General features: G+C 31.8%; 1 protein-coding gene across 2 annotated transcripts in view; it reads left to right on the forward strand.

The window, feature by feature from the left end:
- LOC148613217 (organic cation transporter protein-like) overlaps positions 1-22610 on the forward strand; it is a 56598-nt gene that overhangs the window by 17879 nt on the left and 16109 nt on the right. For both annotated transcript variants that reach the window (XM_088586453.1, XM_088586452.1), the window contains exons 2-4: positions 20322-20481; positions 20861-20964; positions 21777-21931. In XM_088586453.1, coding sequence (XP_088442579.1) covers positions 20322-20481; positions 20861-20964; positions 21777-21931 — 419 coding nt within the window. The remainder of the gene's footprint in view (positions 1-20321; positions 20482-20860; positions 20965-21776; positions 21932-22610) is intronic.

The following is a 22610-nucleotide window of genomic DNA, read 5'->3' on the forward strand; positions in this document are numbered from 1 at the left end:
AGAAAATAATTTCATTCTAATGCACTACCCGTTTAAACGAATGAAATTATATTTACACTGTAGCAAGTGGAGTAGATATATTAAATAAAGAGCTTTTATCTCACCTTTATGCCAAAGAATGAAATAAAGTCTGAAATAATCTTTGATCAGACGTTGAATTTGATATAGCCACAGCTGTACACATGCATGCATGTACGTGAATGCACTTATATACTTTGAACCGCGTTACTGTCCTTTACGTGGGATTTTTATTATGGATTTAATATTTGAATCAAATAGTTTTCAATATTTTTTTTTGCTCTAGTATTCGTATAAATCGATAAATATTGTTCTACTTAATGATTTACTTAAGCGTGGAACGTAGTACAAAAATGAGAGGCTTTAAATAAGCTCGTATAAGCAGCACGCTGATTAAGATAACTTTCTTTGTAATAAATGCTGCAACGCATTTTATTTCCTTATGCGAACGGGTAAAAGTTTTATTTTGAAAGTAGAAAATTAAAAGCCGTTTGCTTTGTTTGCCTGTAAAAAAATCCAGGTCTGGGTATTTATCTAATCTATATAACAAAGTTCTTTCAACACTGCTTTCTCTATCTGCCAAAAAATCTGCAATACATATACATTTACAATGTGTACATATCAAACATGTCCTTACATGTATTCGATACTGCAAATTTATATATTTATATATGCAAAATGCTGGTCAATTGTACGCAACTTTGTGTGTTTAAAATCCTGTTGCTGAAGTTTCTTGTATATAAAGTAAATATTCCAACATTTCTTTCGTATTTAGTGTACACTGACACATACGCAAAAAACTTGTAGACACTTAAAATACCCGTTTTTATATCAAAGCTGTTACCTGAGGAAGTACTTTGATGCTCTGCTCCGGATGAACATGGATCTACATGTTTATTCTTCACTTCCATGTGTAAATATCTGTGCTTAATAGCCTACATGTAGTTTTAGTATTTGTTATAACAGGTCTTTAATATTTGTGCCAAGCGGTCCTGTCGTGCTAATTGTTGTCTGCAGTTCAGCTTTTTGTCGGTTTTTCGAATATTAAATGCAAGTTTTAGCATCTATATTTTATGTGAACGAAGTTGTCTTTTATTTTAGTCAGCTGCATCCTGTGTTACATCCAAGTCTCCGAAAGGTTGTTATCCGCCTCTTGAAAATATTAGAAAAAAAACAAAAACAGACGCTTCGCGGGTGGTGGATTTGATGGGGTGCGACAATGCCTTAGGGTCTCAGTATCGTATTAATTTTCCCATAGACTTCTATAGTGAAGTGCATATTTTTAGGATTTTTTAAAAAAATATGTAAATTGATTCAATAAAACTTTCACTTATGTAGCATTTCTAAGGACATGTGAAAAAATAATTTCCCGCAAAGAAAATAGGGTGAGTCCACGAAGATTGGACAGAAAAGTAGTCTTGAACTATAAATAGCCATTTTCCCTACTTTCACTTTCGTTTTGCACTCACCAAACCAACCTTTTCAGTGGAACATTTTTATGATATTATGTTAGATTTTCTTTTAAAAAAGTTCTTCATCTTACAGTGTGATGTTTGCTCTATTTTTTAAGTCATTGTTCATGTCTTTTGACAAAACATTAGTTTGTAGAGAGGCAAAAAGAAAATGCACTATATTTTTATGGCATCCATGTTTTGACGTACACCCGCTCAGGGATATGCAATACGATACTGGTACCTATTACTAATAAACATTTCAATATAATCCTAAAAGTTGTTGTTTTTCTGCTAGAGTATTCATTTCCATACTGAAAATTCAGAATATCATTGCCCTGCTACAAACATGAGTTTTCTATTAAAATTCTTATATAGGTACCCTATTCCAGGCATAAGACTAATATCTCAATGTTAGCCAGAAAATATTACTTTTGATAAAAAGCTGCTGTATTAATCAAACTAAGCAACTTTGTGGTTTATTCTGACATGGTAGATACATGAGCTGTACTATGAGTTCCAAATCATTATTTAATCCCCACTTGTGAGTTCCATATATGGAAATATTAATATCCGAACCTCCTTTTTTGTCTTTAACTCAAGGGAGCCTCTTGTTTAAAGTAAAGTATAATGACCGGTACAACCAACTGTTTTAAACTATAGATATGGTCATTTCAATTATAATAAATCCAGAAAAAATTATACCAATATCATAGTTTTAAAAAAATATAGCTTTTCATATGCAGAAAATACAGATTTTAAGCCATTTTGGTACCCCAGGCAGATACAAATGGACCTCAATGTGACAGGAAAAGGACTTTTTCTTTAAAACAGATAGCTATGATGCAAGAAATATAGTTTACTAGTATAAATATTATAATAACAATTGTCTGCTTTAGATACTTTTTGAAAAAATTCAGTTTTTATATGAAAAAACACCATTATTTTTCTTGCCGCATTAGAATCTGTCCATTTGAACCACTAAAAAAAGTCCACTAAAAAATTGGCTGATGACTTTTGTGACATTTCTGTGTTTAAATCAACCACACAGTTATATGGCAACTCATTTTAGCTATTTATTTGAAAGAAAAACAAAAAATAAAAAAAATATTCATTTTTTCATATATAAGAGGCAATGTATGGAAAATGACTATTTTCAAGTCCTAACCACATACTTAAAATGTGTTGTAACTTGAAAACTATCCTTTATGCAGGAGTATTACTTGCTTTAGGTTACCTGAATATAGATATGCTCATCATAAATAGTCAAGATAATAATTTTATTGAACTGATATCCTACAAATTCATGAAAACAAAATGCATTTCCAAATTTGGTAAAAATTAACTATAAATGCAAAAAACCAGAGCTACCATAAAAAATCAGGTTCAAAAGTCGGCTAATTCATCTTAAAAGTGTTACCTGTATTGGGGTACTACTTTTTCAGCTGGTAAAGACCACTTGCTGAATATCCAACTTTACTTGAAAAACTGGCTTACTACTAATAAACATTTCAATATAATCCTAAAAGTTGTTGTTTTTCTGCTAGAGTATTCATTTCCATACTGAAAATTCAGAATATCATTGCCCTGCTACAAACATGAGTTTTCTATTAAAATTCTTATATAGGTACCCTATTCCAGGCATAAGACTAATATCTCAATGTTAGCCAGAAAATATTACTTTTGATAAAAAGCTGCTGTATTAATCAAACTAAGCAACTTTGTGGTTTATTCTGACATGGTAGATACATGAGCTGTACTATGAGTTCCAAATCATTATTTAATCCCCACTTGTGAGTTCCATATATGGAAATATTAATATCCGAACCTCCTTTTTTGTCTTTAACTCAAGGGAGCCTCTTGTTTAAAGTAAAGTATAATGACCGGTACAACCAACTGTTTTAAACTATAGATATGGTCATTTCAATTATAATAAATCCAGAAAAAATTATACCAATATCATAGTTTTAAAAAAATATAGCTTTTCATATGCAGAAAATACAGATTTTAAGCCATTTTGGTACCCCAGGCAGATACAAATGGACCTCAATGTGACAGGAAAAGGACTTTTTCTTTAAAACAGATAGCTATGATGCAAGAAATATAGTTTACTAGTATAAATATTATAATAACAATTGTCTGCTTTAGATACTTTTTGAAAAAATTCAGTTTTTATATGAAAAAACACCATTATTTTTCTTGCCGCATTAGAATCTGTCCATTTGAACCACTAAAAAAAGTCCACTAAAAAATTGGCTGATGACTTTTGTGACATTTCTGTGTTTAAATCAACCACACAGTTATATGGCAACTCATTTTAGCTATTTATTTGAAAGAAAAACAAAAAATAAAAAAAATATTCATTTTTTCATATATAAGAGGCAATGTATGGAAAATGACTATTTTCAAGTCCTAACCACATACTTAAAATGTGTTGTAACTTGAAAACTATCCTTTATGCAGGAGTATTACTTGCTTTAGGTTACCTGAATATAGATATGCTCATCATAAATAGTCAAGATAATAATTTTATTGAACTGATATCCTACAAATTCATGAAAACAAAATGCATTTCCAAATTTGGTAAAAATTAACTATAAATGCAAAAAACCAGAGCTACCATAAAAAATCAGGTTCAAAAGTCGGCTAATTCATCTTAAAAGTGTTACCTGTATTGGGGTACTACTTTTTCAGCTGGTAAAGACCACTTGCTGAATATCCAACTTTACTTGAAAAACTGGCTTACTAGGTCTCAGTATCGTATTAATTTTCCCATAGACTTCTATAGTGAAGTGCATATTTTTAGGATTTTTTAAAAAATATGTAAATTGATTCAATAAAACTTTCACTTATGTAGCATTTCTAAGGACATGTGAAAAAATAATTTCCCGCAAAGAAAATAGGGTGAGTCCACGAAGATTGGACAGAAAAGTAGTCTTGAACTATAAATAGCCATTTTCCCTACTTTCACTTTCGTTTTGCACTCACCAAACCAACCTTTTCAGTGGAACATTTTTATGATATTATGTTAGATTTTCTTTTAAAAAAGTTCTTCATCTTACAGTGTGATGTTTGCTCTATTTTTTAAGTCATTGTTCATGTCTTTTGACAAAACATTAGTTTGTAGAGAGGCAAAAAGAAAATGCACTATATTTTTATGGCATCCATGTTTTGACGTACACCCGCTCAGGGATATACAATACGATACTGGTACCTATTACTAATAAACATTTCAATATAATCCTAAAAGTTGTTGTTTTTCTGCTAGAGTATTCATTTCCATACTGAAAATTCAGAATATCATTGCCCTGCTACAAACATGAGTTTTCTATTAAAATTCTTATATAGGTACCCTATTCCAGGCATAAGACTAATATCTCAATGTTAGCCAGAAAATATTACTTTTGATAAAAAGCTGCTGTATTAATCAAACTAAGCAACTTTGTGGTTTATTCTGACATGGTAGATACATGAGCTGTACTATGAGTTCCAAATCATTATTTAATCCCCACTTGTGAGTTCCATATATGGAAATATTAATATCCGAACCTCCTTTTTTGTCTTTAACTCAAGGGAGCCTCTTGTTTAAAGTAAAGTATAATGACCGGTACAACCAACTGTTTTAAACTATAGATATGGTCATTTCAATTATAATAAATCCAGAAAAAATTATACCAATATCATAGTTTTAAAAAAATATAGCTTTTCATATGCAGAAAATACAGATTTTAAGCCATTTTGGTACCCCAGGCAGATACAAATGGACCTCAATGTGACAGGAAAAGGACTTTTTCTTTAAAACAGATAGCTATGATGCAAGAAATATAGTTTACTGGTATAAATATTATAATAACAATTGTCTGCTTTAGATACTTTTTGAAAAAATTCAGTTTTTATATGAAAAAACACCATTATTTTTCTTGCCGCATTAGAATCTGTCCATTTGAACCACTAAAAAAAGTCCACTAAAAAATTGGCTGATGACTTTTGTGACATTTCTGTGTTTAAATCAACCACACAGTTATATGGCAACTCATTTTAGCTATTTATTTGAAAGAAAAACAAAAAATAAAAAAAATATTCATTTTTTCATATATAAGAGGCAATGTATGGAAAATGACTATTTTCAAGTCCTAACCACATACTTAAAATGTGTTGTAACTTGAAAACTATCCTTTATGCAGGAGTATTACTTGCTTTAGGTTACCTGAATATAGATATGCTCATCATAAATAGTCAAGATAATAATTTTATTGAACTGATATCCTACAAATTCATGAAAACAAAATGCATTTCCAAATTTGGTAAAAATTAACTATAAATGCAAAAAACCAGAGCTACCATAAAAAATCAGGTTCAAAAGTCGGCTAATTCATCTTAAAAGTGTTACCTGTATTGGGGTACTACTTTTTCAGCTGGTAAAGACCACTTGCTGAATATCCAACTTTACTTGAAAAACTGGCTTACTAGGTCTCAGTATCGTATTAATTTTCCCATAGACTTCTATAGTGAAGTGCATATTTTTAGGATTTTTTAAAAAATATGTAAATTGATTCAATAAAACTTTCACTTATGTAGCATTTCTAAGGACATGTGAAAAAATAATTTCCCGCAAAGAAAATAAGGTGAGTCCACGAAGATTGGACAGAAAAGTAGTCTTGAACTATAAATAGCCATTTTCCCTACTTTCACTTTCGTTTTGCACTCACCAAACCAACCTTTTCAGTGGAACATTTTTATGATATTATGTTAGATTTTCTTTTAAAAAAGTTCTTCATCTTACAGTGTGATGTTTGCTCTATTTTTTAAGTCATTGTTCATGTCTTTTGACAAAACATTAGTTTGTAGAGAGGCAAAAAGAAAATGCACTATATTTTTATGGCATCCATGTTTTGACGTACACCCGCTCAGGGATATGCAATACGATACTGGTACCTATTACTAATAAACATTTCAATATAATCCTAAATGTTGTTGTTTTTCTGCTAGAGTATTCATTTCCATACTGAAAATTCAGAATATCATTGCCCTGCTACAAACATGAGTTTTCTATTAAAATTCTTATATAGGTACCCTATTCCAGGCATAAGACTAATATCTCAATGTTAGCCAGAAAATATTACTTTTGATAAAAAGCTGCTGTATTAATCAAACTAAGCAACTTTGTGGTTTATTCTGACATGGTAGATACATGAGCTGTACTATGAGTTCCAAATCATTATTTAATCCCCACTTGTGAGTTCCATATATGGAAATATTAATATCCGAACCTCCTTTTTTGTCTTTAACTCAAGGGAGCCTCTTGTTTAAAGTAAAGTATAATGACCGGTACAACCAACTGTTTTAAACTATAGATATGGTCATTTCAATTATAATAAATCCAGAAAAAATTATACCAATATCATAGTTTTAAAAAAATATAGCTTTTCATATGCAGAAAATACAGATTTTAAGCCATTTTGGTACCCCAGGCAGATACAAATGGACCTCAATGTGACAGGAAAAGGACTTTTTCTTTAAAACAGATAGCTATGATGCAAGAAATATAGTTTACTGGTATAAATATTATAATAACAATTGTCTGCTTTAGATACTTTTTGAAAAAATTCAGTTTTTATATGAAAAAACACCATTATTTTTCTTGCCGCATTAGAATCTGTCCATTTGAACCACTAAAAAAAGTCCACTAAAAAATTGGCTGATGACTTTTGTGACATTTCTGTGTTTAAATCAACCACACAGTTATATGGCAACTCATTTTAGCTATTTATTTGAAAGAAAAACAAAAAATAAAAAAAATATTCATTTTTTCATATATAAGAGGCAATGTATGGAAAATGACTATTTTCAAGTCCTAACCACATACTTAAAATGTGTTGTAACTTGAAAACTATCCTTTATGCAGGAGTATTACTTGCTTTAGGTTACCTGAATATAGATATGCTCATCATAAATAGTCAAGATAATAATTTTATTGAACTGATATCCTACAAATTCATGAAAACAAAATGCATTTCCAAATTTGGTAAAAATTAACTATAAATGCAAAAAACCAGAGCTACCATAAAAAATCAGGTTCAAAAGTCGGCTAATTCATCTTAAAAGTGTTACCTGTATTGGGGTACTACTTTTTCAGCTGGTAAAGACCACTTGCTGAATATCCAACTTTACTTGAAAAACTGGCTTACTAGGTCTCAGTATCGTATTAATTTTCCCATAGACTTCTATAGTGAAGTGCATATTTTTAGGATTTTTTAAAAAATATGTAAATTGATTCAATAAAACTTTCACTTATGTAGCATTTCTAAGGACATGTGAAAAAATAATTTCCCGCAAAGAAAATAAGGTGAGTCCACGAAGATTGGACAGAAAAGTAGTCTTGAACTATAAATAGCCATTTTCCCTACTTTCACTTTCGTTTTGCACTCACCAAACCAACCTTTTCAGTGGAACATTTTTATGATATTATGTTAGATTTTCTTTTAAAAAAGTTCTTCATCTTACAGTGTGATGTTTGCTCTATTTTTTAAGTCATTGTTCATGTCTTTTGACAAAACATTAGTTTGTAGAGAGGCAAAAAGAAAATGCACTATATTTTTATGGCATCCATGTTTTGACGTACACCCGCTCAGGGATATGCAATACGATACTGGTACCTATTACTAATAAACATTTCAATATAATCCTAAAAGTTGTTGTTTTTCTGCTAGAGTATTCATTTCCATACTGAAAATTCAGAATATCATTGCCCTGCTACAAACATGAGTTTTCTATTAAAATTCTTATATAGGTACCCTATTCCAGGCATAAGACTAATATCTCAATGTTAGCCAGAAAATATTACTTTTGATAAAAAGCTGCTGTATTAATCAAACTAAGCAACTTTGTGGTTTATTCTGACATGGTAGATACATGAGCTGTACTATGAGTTCCAAATCATTATTTAATCCCCACTTGTGAGTTCCATATATGGAAATATTAATATCCGAACCTCCTTTTTTGTCTTTAACTCAAGGGAGCCTCTTGTTTAAAGTAAAGTATAATGACCGGTACAACCAACTGTTTTAAACTATAGATATGGTCATTTCAATTATAATAAATCCAGAAAAAATTATACCAATATCATAGTTTTAAAAAAATATAGCTTTTCATATGCAGAAAATACAGATTTTAAGCCATTTTGGTACCCCAGGCAGATACAAATGGACCTCAATGTGACAGGAAAAGGACTTTTTCTTTAAAACAGATAGCTATGATGCAAGAAATATAGTTTACTGGTATAAATATTATAATAACAATTGTCTGCTTTAGATACTTTTTGAAAAAATTCAGTTTTTATATGAAAAAACACCATTATTTTTCTTGCCGCATTAGAATCTGTCCATTTGAACTACTAAAAAAAGTCCACTAAAAATTGGCTGATGACTTTTGTGACATTTCTGTGTTTAAATCAACCACACAGTTATATGGCAACTCATTTTAGCTATTTATTTGAAAGAAAAACAAAAAATAAAAAAAATATTCATTTTTTCATATATAAGAGGCAATGTATGGAAAATGACTATTTTCAAGTCCTAACCACATACTTAAAATGTGTTGTAACTTGAAAACTATCCTTTATGCAGGAGTATTACTTGCTTTAGGTTACCTGAATATAGATATGCTCATCATAAATAGTCAAGATAATAATTTTATTGAACTGATATCCTACAAATTCATGAAAACAAAATGCATTTCCAAATTTGGTAAAAATTAACTATAAATGCAAAAAACCAGAGCTACCATAAAAAATCAGGTTCAAAAGTTGGCTAATTCATCTTAAAACTGTTACCTGTATTGGGGTACTACTTTTTCAGCTGGTAAAGACCACTTGCTGAATATCCAACTTTACTTGAAAAACTGGCTTACTAGGTCTCAGTATCGTATTAATTTTCCCATAGACTTCTATAGTGAAGTGCATATTTTTAGGATTTTTTAAAAAATATGTAAATTGATTCAATAAAACTTTCACTTATGTAGCATTTCTAAGGACATGTGAAAAAATAATTTCCCGCAAAGAAAATAGGGTGAGTCCACGAAGATTGGACAGAAAAGTAGTCTTGAACTATAAATAGCCATTTTCCCTACTTTCACTTTCGTTTTGCACTCACCAAACCAACCTTTTCAGTGGAACATTTTTATGATATTATGTTAGATTTTCTTTTAAAAAAGTTCTTCATCTTACAGTGTGATGTTTGCTCTATTTTTTAAGTCATTGTTCATGTCTTTTGACAAAACATTAGTTTGTAGAGAGGCAAAAAGAAAATGCACTATATTTTTATGGCATCCATGTTTTGACGTACACCCGCTCAGGGATATGCAATACGATACTGGTACCTATTACTAATAAACATTTCAATATAATCCTAAAAGTTGTTGTTTTTCTGCTAGAGTATTCATTTCCATACTGAAAATTCAGAATATCATTGCCCTGCTACAAACATGAGTTTTCTATTAAAATTCTTATATAGGTACCCTATTCCAGGCATAAGACTAATATCTCAATGTTAGCCAGAAAATATTACTTTTGATAAAAAGCTGCTGTATTAATCAAACTAAGCAACTTTGTGGTTTATTCTGACATGGTAGATACATGAGCTGTACTATGAGTTCCAAATCATTATTTAATCCCCACTTGTGAGTTCCATATATGGAAATATTAATATCCGAACCTCCTTTTTTGTCTTTAACTCAAGGGAGCCTCTTGTTTAAAGTAAAGTATAATGACCGGTACAACCAACTGTTTTAAACTATAGATATGGTCATTTCAATTATAATAAATCCAGAAAAAATTATACCAATATCATAGTTTTAAAAAAATATAGCTTTTCATATGCAGAAAATACAGATTTTAAGCCATTTTGGTACCCCAGGCAGATACAAATGGACCTCAATGTGACAGGAAAAGGACTTTTTCTTTAAAACAGATAGCTATGATGCAAGAAATATAGTTTACTGGTATAAATATTATAATAACAATTGTCTGCTTTAGATACTTTTTGAAAAAATTCAGTTTTTATATGAAAAAACACCATTATTTTTCTTGCCGCATTAGAATCTGTCCATTTGAACTACTAAAAAAAGTCCACTAAAAATTGGCTGATGACTTTTGTGACATTTCTGTGTTTAAATCAACCACACAGTTATATGGCAACTCATTTTAGCTATTTATTTGAAAGAAAAACAAAAAATAAAAAAAATATTCATTTTTTCATATATAAGAGGCAATGTATGGAAAATGACTATTTTCAAGTCCTAACCACATACTTAAAATGTGTTGTAACTTGAAAACTATCCTTTATGCAGGAGTATTACTTGCTTTAGGTTACCTGAATATAGATATGCTCATCATAAATAGTCAAGATAATAATTTTATTGAACTGATATCCTACAAATTCATGAAAACAAAATGCATTTCCAAATTTGGTAAAAATTAACTATAAATGCAAAAAACCAGAGCTACCATAAAAAATCAGGTTCAAAAGTTGGCTAATTCATCTTAAAACTGTTACCTGTATTGGGGTACTACTTTTTCAGCTGGTAAAGACCACTTGCTGAATATCCAACTTTACTTGAAAAACTGGCTTACTAGGTCTCAGTATCGTATTAATTTTCCCATAGACTTCTATAGTGAAGTGCATATTTTTAGGATTTTTTAAAAAATATGTAAATTGATTCAATAAAACTTTCACTTATGTAGCATTTCTAAGGACATGTGAAAAAATAATTTCCCGCAAAGAAAATAGGGTGAGTCCACGAAGATTGGACAGAAAAGTAGTCTTGAACTATAAATAGCCATTTTCCCTACTTTCACTTTCGTTTTGCACTCACCAAACCAACCTTTTCAGTGGAACATTTTTATGATATTATGTTAGATTTTCTTTTAAAAAAGTTCTTCATCTTACAGTGTGATGTTTGCTCTATTTTTTAAGTCATTGTTCATGTCTTTTGACAAAACATTAGTTTGTAGAGAGGCAAAAAGAAAATGCACTATATTTTTATGGCATCCATGTTTTGACGTACACCCGCTCAGGGATATGCAATACGATACTGGTACCTTAGACATGTAGGTTGTCATGTTAAATAAGCATGGTCTGACCGTGAACCATCTGAGGTTTAGTGGTATGAATATCCACGTGACATTTATTGAAATTAGTTTTTGAACCTTAGTTTAAGATATACCAAGAGTTCATGCATTTTAGCGGAGATACGGTTTGCATTGATGTTAATCTTATGAAACCATACAAAGCAGACCCCTGTTATTCTTATCCAAAATTGAAGTGTGTCACTCCTTGGTTTCTTAACTTCCCAGTTTCATCCCCAATATTTTGACTGATGAATAGCGAGAATTTCGAAAGTGGCAAGATTAACGCTTTCACCGGGAGACGGACAAGACCGTTGAAGATTACGGAATATATGATGAAAGGTTAGGAGGCTCCAGCCGAAAACGGCCGATAGCGGGAGGTTAAATACTTATAAAGATGCATTTATTACAAACTTTCACACATTAATTTACTATTATTCGTAATCATAAATTCTAATAAAAAATGTTTCATTTTTATTTTTCTCATTTATGTTTTTTAAAACGTCGCAAATATTATAGAAATTGTTGATTTAGCTAAAAGTATTGATTAAAGTAAAACGATATTTTACGGAAGCGGAGAAAAAATGATTAATTGCCTGAAGCTCTATAAAATGTAGAAGTTACAGGGCTAAGTGCGCGACTGCACCAATTCGAAAACTACCCAACGAATTGTTACATCGGGCACTGAAGATAAATTAATACATATATGCCTCCTTAATTTGAAGCTTCAAAGATCAATTCATGCGCAGACAAAAAACGCTACATAGAACATTTTTCTTGCTGAATCTAGAACGCAAAACTATAAAATATTAATATTACATGTATGATATGGTAACATATTGTGTAATAACACACACACACACAACATATCAACGCTAACAGAAGAGAAATATTAATACATCATACTAATATGCCTCTATGACCAGGTTTTCCTCTTGTTACCTTTTATGTCTAACAGATGGCGTAAAACATAGCACAAAGGTGTAATTATTTTTTACTTCATTCAACATATGCTAATTGAATATGCATATGACTTTATTCATTTCTTTTGTAAACAAAACAAAATTTCTCTTTTGATTTTGTTAAAAACAAAGATGAAATAAATAGTTTTAATTTTTAAAAAATGGAACAATTTTGAGTTTATAAAAAGCAGATAATTTCATTTCTTCCAGTAGGCGGTACAGCGCCTTATGTACCCTCATCCTTCATCTAAAGAAATCAAATGTTATTTGTAATTTTAAAATTATAGAAAAAAATAGATTTTTAGAATGATTAATATAGCTTACCATATTTCCCATGGGAACAGTCCATATTCCCATGGGAACAAAAGTTTCCATGGGAAAGTGAACCCTCCCATGGGAAAACGAGTTCCCATAGAAACTCTAAACTTCCCAAGGGAATTGTAGATTTCCCATAGGAAATGTGTGATTTTCCGATGGGAATTCCTGATTTTTCTATGGGAAAAGTAATTTTTTCACGGGAAATCTGACTTAAATCCTCAATAACTTTTCTTTTGATAGTATTTTCATCTCTTTGCATGTCATGTATACTTAGGCTACTAAAATACTACATGATCAGCAAAAAAAAATCCTACTACACTTATCTTTAAGCATGTCAAATTTGCCGTTTCCGGAATGGCAAATTCGTCCCGCAGAGAGTTATATGTCAATAATCGCCTATCCTTTCCCATAACATTCAAGTGTTTAATTCATAAAACTTTAAACTTGCTGAAATGTTTATCACTTTTTAAACTTTCTTCTTCTTTCTTATCTATGCAAATATTCATTCAGATTTGGTAGAGCATGAGTATATTATTCATCTGGTGAAATAATTGGTATAGTTACCATGATGAATTATCTTTATGAACTAACTTTACATATATTGCTGTTTAGTATTAAAGTGTCTGTCTCTGTAAGAATCAGGCAGTGTATGAAACATGGTACATGTACAATGTATGTAATAGCACAACACTTTGAGGGCGTAGTACGACTATTTAGATTACCATCAGTATGAAGGATTTCCACATCATATTGTAAATTGCACTGAAATGTATTGCTAATGATCATTAAATAAAATTTTCATGACAGATGATTGTCAAGTTTTCAATTTTCTTACATTTAAGGGTTAATTTTCAAAATTCCTAGTGAGTCCGAGAAAAAAATGTAGTCATTTCAAGTAGAGAGAAATTATGTATTTTCAGGTCGCTAAGTGTTTGGCATGTATGTTTCGTATTCTATTTTTTCCAAATATGCCTGATTTTTACAAAGACGTACTTGCATGTAATACTTGGACACAATAGTAGAAAGGAACACTAATAATAAATCTTATGTAATTACAGTCCGTAATTATTGAGTCTGATGTTATTTGTTTTCATCGGTAATTTGCCACATTTTCTTTTGATGTACGCAGAAAAATACAAATATACAAAAAAATATCAGGTAAGTTTTAAACCAGGCATTCGTTAAAAATTGTTGTTACAGTGGAGTAGTCCTTTTTAGCTCACCTGGCCGAAACTACTTGACCAATTGGAACCAAACTTGGTATAAATGTTCCTTGGGGTATCCTGCATAAAACTGATGTGGGGATTTTGATCCGTCGAAAAACATGGTCGCCGTTACTAGAAATAGAAAATATGGGTCAGACAGTAGTTTTTTCGCATATATACAGTGTATCTCCAAAACGGTTAGGTTTAGCCAAATTCTGACATAGGAAAAAGTTTTCAGCATGATGAGATCGATCTGTGGTCAAATTTTCATTTAAATCTATTAAGCCATGTTGGAGTTATTGCCCTTTTTCAACGTTTTTTGCTATTTTTTATGTTATTTCTTTCAAAAATTTTCTCCTCTGATACTACTTGACCAATTGGAACCAAACTTAGTATGAATGTTTCTTGGGGTATCAGGCATAGAACTGATGTAGGGATTTTTGATCCGTCGAAAAGTATGGCCGCCGTTTTTAAAAATAAACATAGGGGTCAGGCAATAGTTTTTTTGCATTTATCTCCAAAACGGTTATGTTTAGACCATTATGAAAGAAGTAAAAGTGTTCAGCATGATGAGATCTATTTGCGGTTATATTTTCATTTTAATCTATTAAGCCATGTTGCAGTTGTTGTCCTTTTTCAAAGTTTTTTTGCTATTTTTAATGTTATTTCAAAAATCTCCTCCTCTGACACTATACCAATTGAAACAAAACTCGGTTAAAGTGTTCCTTGGGGTATCCTGCAGAGAATTTAAGTGGGATTTTTTAATCCGTCGAAAAACATGGCCACTGCTACTAAAAATAGAATATAGGGGTCAGACAGTAGTTTTTTGCATATATCTCCAAAACCGTAAGGTTTAGCCCAATTCTTTCAATAGCTGAAATGATCCTCATTTTTAGGACTACAAAAGTCTTCTGGCATAAAATTTGTCAGACGATTTCTTATAAGAGTTATTGCCCTTGACAGGGGAATATGACAGGTTTTTTTTACAGTTTTCAGCCAATTTCTTAAAAACTATGATAGATTTAGACTTTCATTTTACTGAAATGATCCTTATGATAAGTCCTATCAAAGTTTTCTTGAGTCAAAATTGTTGGACAACTTCTTGTACAATTTATTGCCCTTGAAAGGCAAAATTCAACAAGGTGAGCGATTCAGGCTCCTGGGAGCCTTTTGTTCATATTTCCGATCTGCTCCGTTGTTTTTTTAAGATATTAAGCAAAGGGGAATACCTTTTGTAACTTTCGACACATTTGTCATCCGACAGACTGGTTTACTGTCAAATAGCAGCAATGGACAGTCGTAGACTTCAAATTCAAGTACTCAATTTATTAGAGCCGCGGTGAGTACTTATATACTCTTTAATAACTTATTTCAAACCATTCATGTACTTACCGAAGTGAAAATTGTTTCAGTTTCCAAGAAAAAATGTTTACTGATTTCCCTTTCCCCAGTGAAACCGCTAACCAGGTTGTCGAGTGTTGGTGGGTTACGTCCCTTTAAAAAACGTGCTAAAATGGCTTTCATTCTGTAAATATGAAAACGAGCACTGAATGACATTGGCAGCATAAGAACCGTACCACAATGCTATTATTCAACCTGACAAAATATGTTATTTGAAATCATTCTATTTCATGTTAACAATTTTTGATTTTTGTATTTTGTATTTTTGTAATATACAAAAAAACGAAAATAAAATGTTACCTATAAATTACCAATAAGCAGAATATTAGGCAAATTGTATTTTTTTGGTTTTTTTTTTTGTTTTTTTTGTTTGTTTTGTTTGGTTTTTTTTTAATTTGTTTTGTTTTGTTTTTTTTAATTTTGGCCTTTTCATGAGAATCTCAAGCTCGAAATAACGGGCTCGACCTGAGATACAGGCATTAAAGTCAATATCAAAAACCAATTGCCAAATAATCTGTATATGACATATATTGGAACGCATTTTATTTATTCATTTTTATGGGACCTAAACTTCAGCGTTGTAGCCATAAATTTTAACGTGAACAGTTCAAGAGTTCAAGTTATCAATAAATAAAAGAAAACTTGTTTGACGATAAAATTGTGTTCATCAACCGTAAAATTTTTACAATGACAATAAAAACTAACCGTAACTTCTAAAACGAAGTTTTTGATGTATAAACATACATCTGTTCCTGTTTTACATCGTTTCAATAACATATTGCACGAAAATGACAGCAAATGTAGCTTTAAATCATGACATCCTACATTAAATCACCGCGGGGTACCGCGACTTTGTTGCGTGATGCGTTCACCTACCGATTAAATTCCAAGCAAAGTGCGGGCAGTTCATGGACTGAATATTTTTTTTTTCCAAATTACCCTCTTACAAGTCAATGCAAAAGGAAACTACACCTCCGAGTCGTTTGATTTAAATGCTACCAGAATTTTTCTAATCTACTACTTCTAATGCAATCCCGTCACACCATCAAGCGGTAGATATGATCGTGAATAGATCGATAACGAAGTCTCAAGTATAACAGCTTTACCGTGAATGATTTTGATCATTTCAGAAATATTGCAACTTAGACATACAAAATAAAATTGCCTGTCATAATAATTACCATTCACGAAGGATAGGAAGATATTCATCTTGCATTCAATTTGACAAACTATTTTTCAGAAAATGCATTTAAAGGCAAACTCATAGCATGGATAATAAAAGTTATCATCGCATTTGTTGATTTTCTGGAAAAATACACCAATATCAACTCGTTTTTTAAAGCATTTTCGTGATTTCATAACATTGGATAATTTGTGAGCGCAAAGAGATATCATGCATGGCTCACACATTACGATATTTGGAGTGCACATCATACATGTACCGCCCTGTGCAGGTTCGGGTGTCAAAAGAATATAGGCCTGGAGCAGCGTTAAGCTTGTCATAAAAAGTGACTAAATAGTGCTCAGAAACCTAGCCGGGGGCGAGGGCGTTCTGCCCACAGAGCAACTGGGCTGTGTGCCCCAGGTGGTGGAATGGGGTACCTCTGGCGTGTTACATGTTGGGGTTACAGCTATAATTGCGGAAAATCTGACCGCAAACCATAGTGGTACACCGTGTTGGGAAAGATGCCACATTCCTCGCACGTTAAAGAACCCTTCTGTGGTATTCGATAGGAGTAGGAGCCTTTGCGCTCCGCCACAGGAGTCTAAATTGCCCAACCCTACCCATTCCTCCCTTTTTCTACTGGCAATCAAATTTTGTCGGCCCTATCATCATTGTGTCCCATCCCTTTTTTCATTTCATCATCATTTTATGTTCATTTTATCATTCATTTCATGTTCATTGCCTGAATATAACTGAAATATTGCTGCTCGGGCGTTAAACCCCAACAATCAATCAATCAATCAATCAATCAATCATACATGTACCAGTGCTTTACTAGGCAGAAATAACGAGTTTTTCGTGTGAACAATAACAGTCATGTTTTCGTGCGCAAAACGATTTCATTTTGCGAACAAAATACGAAAATGTGTATTATTATAAAACTTAACTCGCGAACTAATAAAGACCTGAAAGAGCTTTCAAAGTATATGTAAGAATTACAATATTGCTAAATATACCCTTTACAGGTTAGGCATACGACATATTACAACGAAATTGTAATAAGAAGGGGAAAGAAGAGTAGGAGTAAGAAGATAAAACTAATTACAAACGTGTATGCCTTAGGCCAGTATGGACCTTATTTTCGCAACTCCAAAGATTGCCTTGTAAAATCAACAATAATGGACAATGCATGTACATTGTACATACATATACATGTACATGTACGAATTAGTTTATTTAGGGACAGAAGGTTAAAAACTGAGTATTTTTCAGATATTAGATTTAAAAATTCTGTTTTTTAAACCATCATTAGTTTCGTAATTGAAAAAGAAATGTTTCTCGTTGTCGAGGACTTCGCATAATTTGGAAAGTCTTTACTCATGGGTTATATTCTTACATGTACGACTACCAAGTTTGCTAATGCGAAGCCTTGTTAGTACCTTCCTTCCATTTAAGTAGCAGTCCATATAAAATTCAGACAATGCCAATGGTATAGAAATTCATGGTGTAGAGAAACCAACTCAAAATGCTTTTTTCAGTCTATATATGCTCTACTCTCGCATAACTATAATCATTTCTGCATTCGGGCCTGCATTTTTTTTTAGAAAATCATGCATTCATCTACCACTAAAATCTACCAAATAAAATCAAATCAAGAACCATAAAGTGCCAATTTCATGTACAACCTATATAATTTTTAATTTCAAAAGCACAACAACTAAATGAAAAAAACTAAGACTGGTTGTGTGAACAGTAACTGTTTCTGAATTCGGCGAGTTTTTGACATGCATCAATCACCTCCTGCATGATTTTATAAAGACTGATACTTAAGTTCTGAATTTTTACGTATGCTGGCGGTTGAATATTGGGTTATACTAACATGTAGTTTGCTATAAAGGTATAATACATAGTGGTGTTATCGAAGTTGAAAATTTTACCCCTCAAGAGCGCTTCATTTTTTTCTATAATAAACCTTTTACTTTCATTTTTAAGTTAAGACTAGTCTTCATTATAAATCTTTTCATGGTTTTAATTCAAAATCAGTTTTGTCAAATTCATATCTATCCCTGGGCAATTCAGAAATAGTCTTTTTTCAAAGACCCAAGCCATGTGTTCAACTGTAAATGAGTACATCTTCATATCCCTAGCTAGTGTGTGAATTATTTCTTAGATAAGTTTACTAGCACAACGCATAATAACAATTATTTAAAACGAGAGGCTCCACAGAGCCTGAATCCCTCACCTGGTCAAAAATAGTCTTTATAACTGTATAAAGCTGGACTCTTGACCTTTACTGTACTATTGTCACAAGAAACATTTAATCAATACAGAGCATAATAATTAATCACCCGGTTTTCGTATCATAAAATAAATCTGTAATTGTCATTTTTTCTCTTCAATGCCAATAACTCCAACATTGAGCTACAGATATTTTAGAAAATTTGAGCATAGGTAGGTCTCACTATGCTGATCACCCCCCTTTTCCATAGAAAATAAGGCTAAACCATTTGGTTTTCAAGTTATTTCAACAAGTCGTCATTTTTTTATTAGTGTTGGCTATGTTTTCGACAGCTAAAAACTTGTAAAGGCTATCCTAACAAACATTTATGCAATGTTTTTTTTTTTTTTCATTCATTTGTCAACAGATCTTTCTGAAAATTTTGGCATTTACGTACATGTAGGTTATTCCATCATGCTGAACAATTCTAATAATCCCAGCCAGATTTTAGCTAAACCCAACTGTATTTGAGATGTTTACACAATTCATCAATTTGACCTCTATGGTCTATTTTGTAGATACGATGGCCATGTTTTTCAAAAGAACAAAAATCCACACGCATAGATTGTTAAACAAATTCTGCATAATATTCATGCAAAGTTTAGTTTTAATCCATCCAGTAGTTTCAGAGGAGAAAATTTTCAAAGTTGGAAATGTAAAATTCCAAGAAAAAATCCATTTCAAGACCCATAACTCATTCATTCGTCAAGGGATCTTTCTGAAAATTTCGGCATAGGTCCATCCCATCATGCTGAACAATTTTACTTAACCAGATTTTAGCTAAACCCAACAGTTTTTGAGTTATTTGCATAATTCTACAATTTGACCCCTATGGTCTATTTGTTGGCATATTTTTTGCAAGAACAGAAATCCCCACAACAGATTGTTAAATATGTTCTATGTTAACATTCATGCAAAGTTTTGTTTCAATTCATTCAGTAGTTTTATGGAGAATATTTTCAATGTTGGAAATGTAAAATTCGAGAAAAAATCCATTTCAGGACCCATAACTCATTCATTTGTCTACTGAACAATTTTACCCCACCATATTTTAGCTAAACTCAACTGTTTTTGAGTAATTTGCAAAATTCTACAATTTGATCCTTATGGTCTATTTTTAGAAACGGAGGTCATATTTTTTGCCAGATCAAAACTCCCCACACAAGGATTGTTAAAAATGCCCTAAGAAACATTCGTGAAAAGTTTGGTTACAGACTATTGAGTACTTTCAGAGAAAACGGTGTTTGATATAGATTACGGACAACGACGACGGTGGACGACAACGACGGACGACGGTCACATAGTGATTGCAATAGCTCACGTGGCCTTTCGGCCAGGTGAGCTGAAAACTAGATTCTGGTTCTTACAAATCTTTCGATCTATCGTATTTTTTCTTGCAGATGTAAGATCCCGGATAGTCCAGATGATTTCTATGGCAACACAAATTACAGTACCGCAAGAAATGTCAGCGAGTGTTACGCAACAACTAACGGAACTACACGAGCCTGCACAGAATGGGTTTATGATACGAGCGAACTTTCTTCTAGTCTCTTGTCGACGGTACAAATGTATATTCATGTACATTACACATGAAAGTTTGAAAGAGTAATCAAGGGAGCCAAGGTTATAGCGGTAATCAAAAGAATATAATCCGGGGACAAAGACCAGATATGGAAAACAGACATACACAACAAAGAACTAAAATAACTAAAATCATACATATACAGTTGCAATCACTGTCCTGGGTGGTGACAAAAAATACGAAAAGCTGTTCTAAACTGTCATACCCCTGGACAGTTCCTGACACGAAATCTTTCTATTCTGTGTGACGTAATTGAGAATCCTCATTAACTTCACCTTTAATTTATATAATTGGTTATTGGTATGTTTCACATTTAAAAAACAATATCTGAAATCTAAATACATTTATTTATTTTAGTTCAACATGGTGTGTGATGACGAATTTGTCAGGAGCCACATGATGCTATGTCAGTATGTTGGGCTATTTTTAGGAAGTCTGACAAGCGGTCTACTTTGCGACACGTACGTGTAATCCTATTTTTGTTATTATTATTTTTATTTATTTATTTATTTATTTTTTTTTTTTTTTTTGGGGGGGGGGGGGTTAGTGTGCTTTTTTTTTTGTTGGTTTTTTTTTTGTTCGTGTTGTTTTTATGGTTTTTTTTATATTTTTGGTTGCATTTTTCGTGCATGTACAGGCCAGTGAAGATAAGTGAAGATAGGTGGTCCACTTTGTGACACGTACGTGTAATTCTGTTTTTGTTATTTTTTTTGCTTTTTTTTGTTTGTTTTTTGTGTGTGTTTTTGTAATATGTGTTTTTTTCATGTTTTTATCTTTGGTCACATTTTCCGTGCGTGTACAGGCCAGTGAAGATAGCGGTAAATGTACATTTGTATATGGAGGATAAATCAAATATTCCGGAACATGCTGTGATTGGAATTTACAACTTACAAATAGAAAGTACTACAATTTTACCAAAAAAAACGAGACTTCGAAAAGTTTAACTTCCGTTTTAGACATGTTGATAAAAGAAAAAAATAAAGTATACACCATATTCTTTGTTGTGTATGTCTGTTTTCCACATTTGGTATTTCTTCCTGGATTACTATCTTTTGATTTCCGCTAGAACCTTGGTTCCCTTATTTACTCTTCCGAATGAGCTCATTGCATATGTTACATGTACATCAAAGACGATAACTTAATAAATCATTTTTCTGCAATTTATACATAAAATTCAATAGCAAAATTTTTTCAATTAATTTATATTTTTTTTTTTCAGTTTAACCGATTCAAATATCGCTTCTTTAAACTATATATATATATTTTTTTTCAGCCTGGGAAGACGTCCAGTTCTAAGCATGGCTTTGTTTCTGATGTTTGTTTGCAATTTAACACGATCTTGGTCCAATAGTGTTGCACTCTGTGGCTTTTTATTGGTTGGAAACGGATGGTTTGGCGTGGTAGTATATACTTCAGCATTCATCCTTGGTAATGGTATCTTTTCAATGAAACTTGTGGAAATTGTTAGAATACATTATAACTTTAAGTGTCAGTCCCTGTAAGGATCAGGCAGTAGGTGAAACATGGTATGAAAACAAAACACAATTTGATAGTGTAATTTGGCTGTATGCATCATTAGAAAGAAAGAAAACAGACAAGATTTTCCATATCATGCTGTACCATTGAGTTCAATATCATTGAAATGCACTGAAAATGAATATTTCAAGGGCAAATAACTCTGTCAAAAAACTCATTTTTCTAAGATTCTATTGAAAAATATCTGAGCAAAGCCAGTGATGTAGAGATCAAATAATGGGCTTTTCAAATAGGGAAAGTATCCTTGAGTGATAATACATTGCCAAATTGATGGGTTTTTGACATGCATGTTTCTGATTTTTCCCATTTTGGCTGATTCTTACAAATACTTACACTTAAAATGAATCAGTATTCATTTAACATTCTTGGGCGGATCCGTTTGATACATGCATTTTGTTTATTTGACTGATTTGGGCAACCATAACATAATTTTCTTTCTAATTTTTCAAATATTGTCACAGGAAGTTTTCACAGAGGAATAAAGCGCGAATGGTTTATCTTGCAGCTTAAAAAGACCTTACGTCGTTTATATCCAATTATCTAACAAACAATGGAAAATGAAATAAAAAAA

This window comes from Perna viridis, chromosome 6 (assembly GCF_037379345.1).
Source record: "Perna viridis isolate PV_CMFRI_1.1 ecotype Kerala chromosome 6, ASM3737934v1, whole genome shotgun sequence".
NCBI classification, from domain to species: domain Eukaryota; kingdom Metazoa; phylum Mollusca; class Bivalvia; order Mytilida; family Mytilidae; genus Perna; species Perna viridis.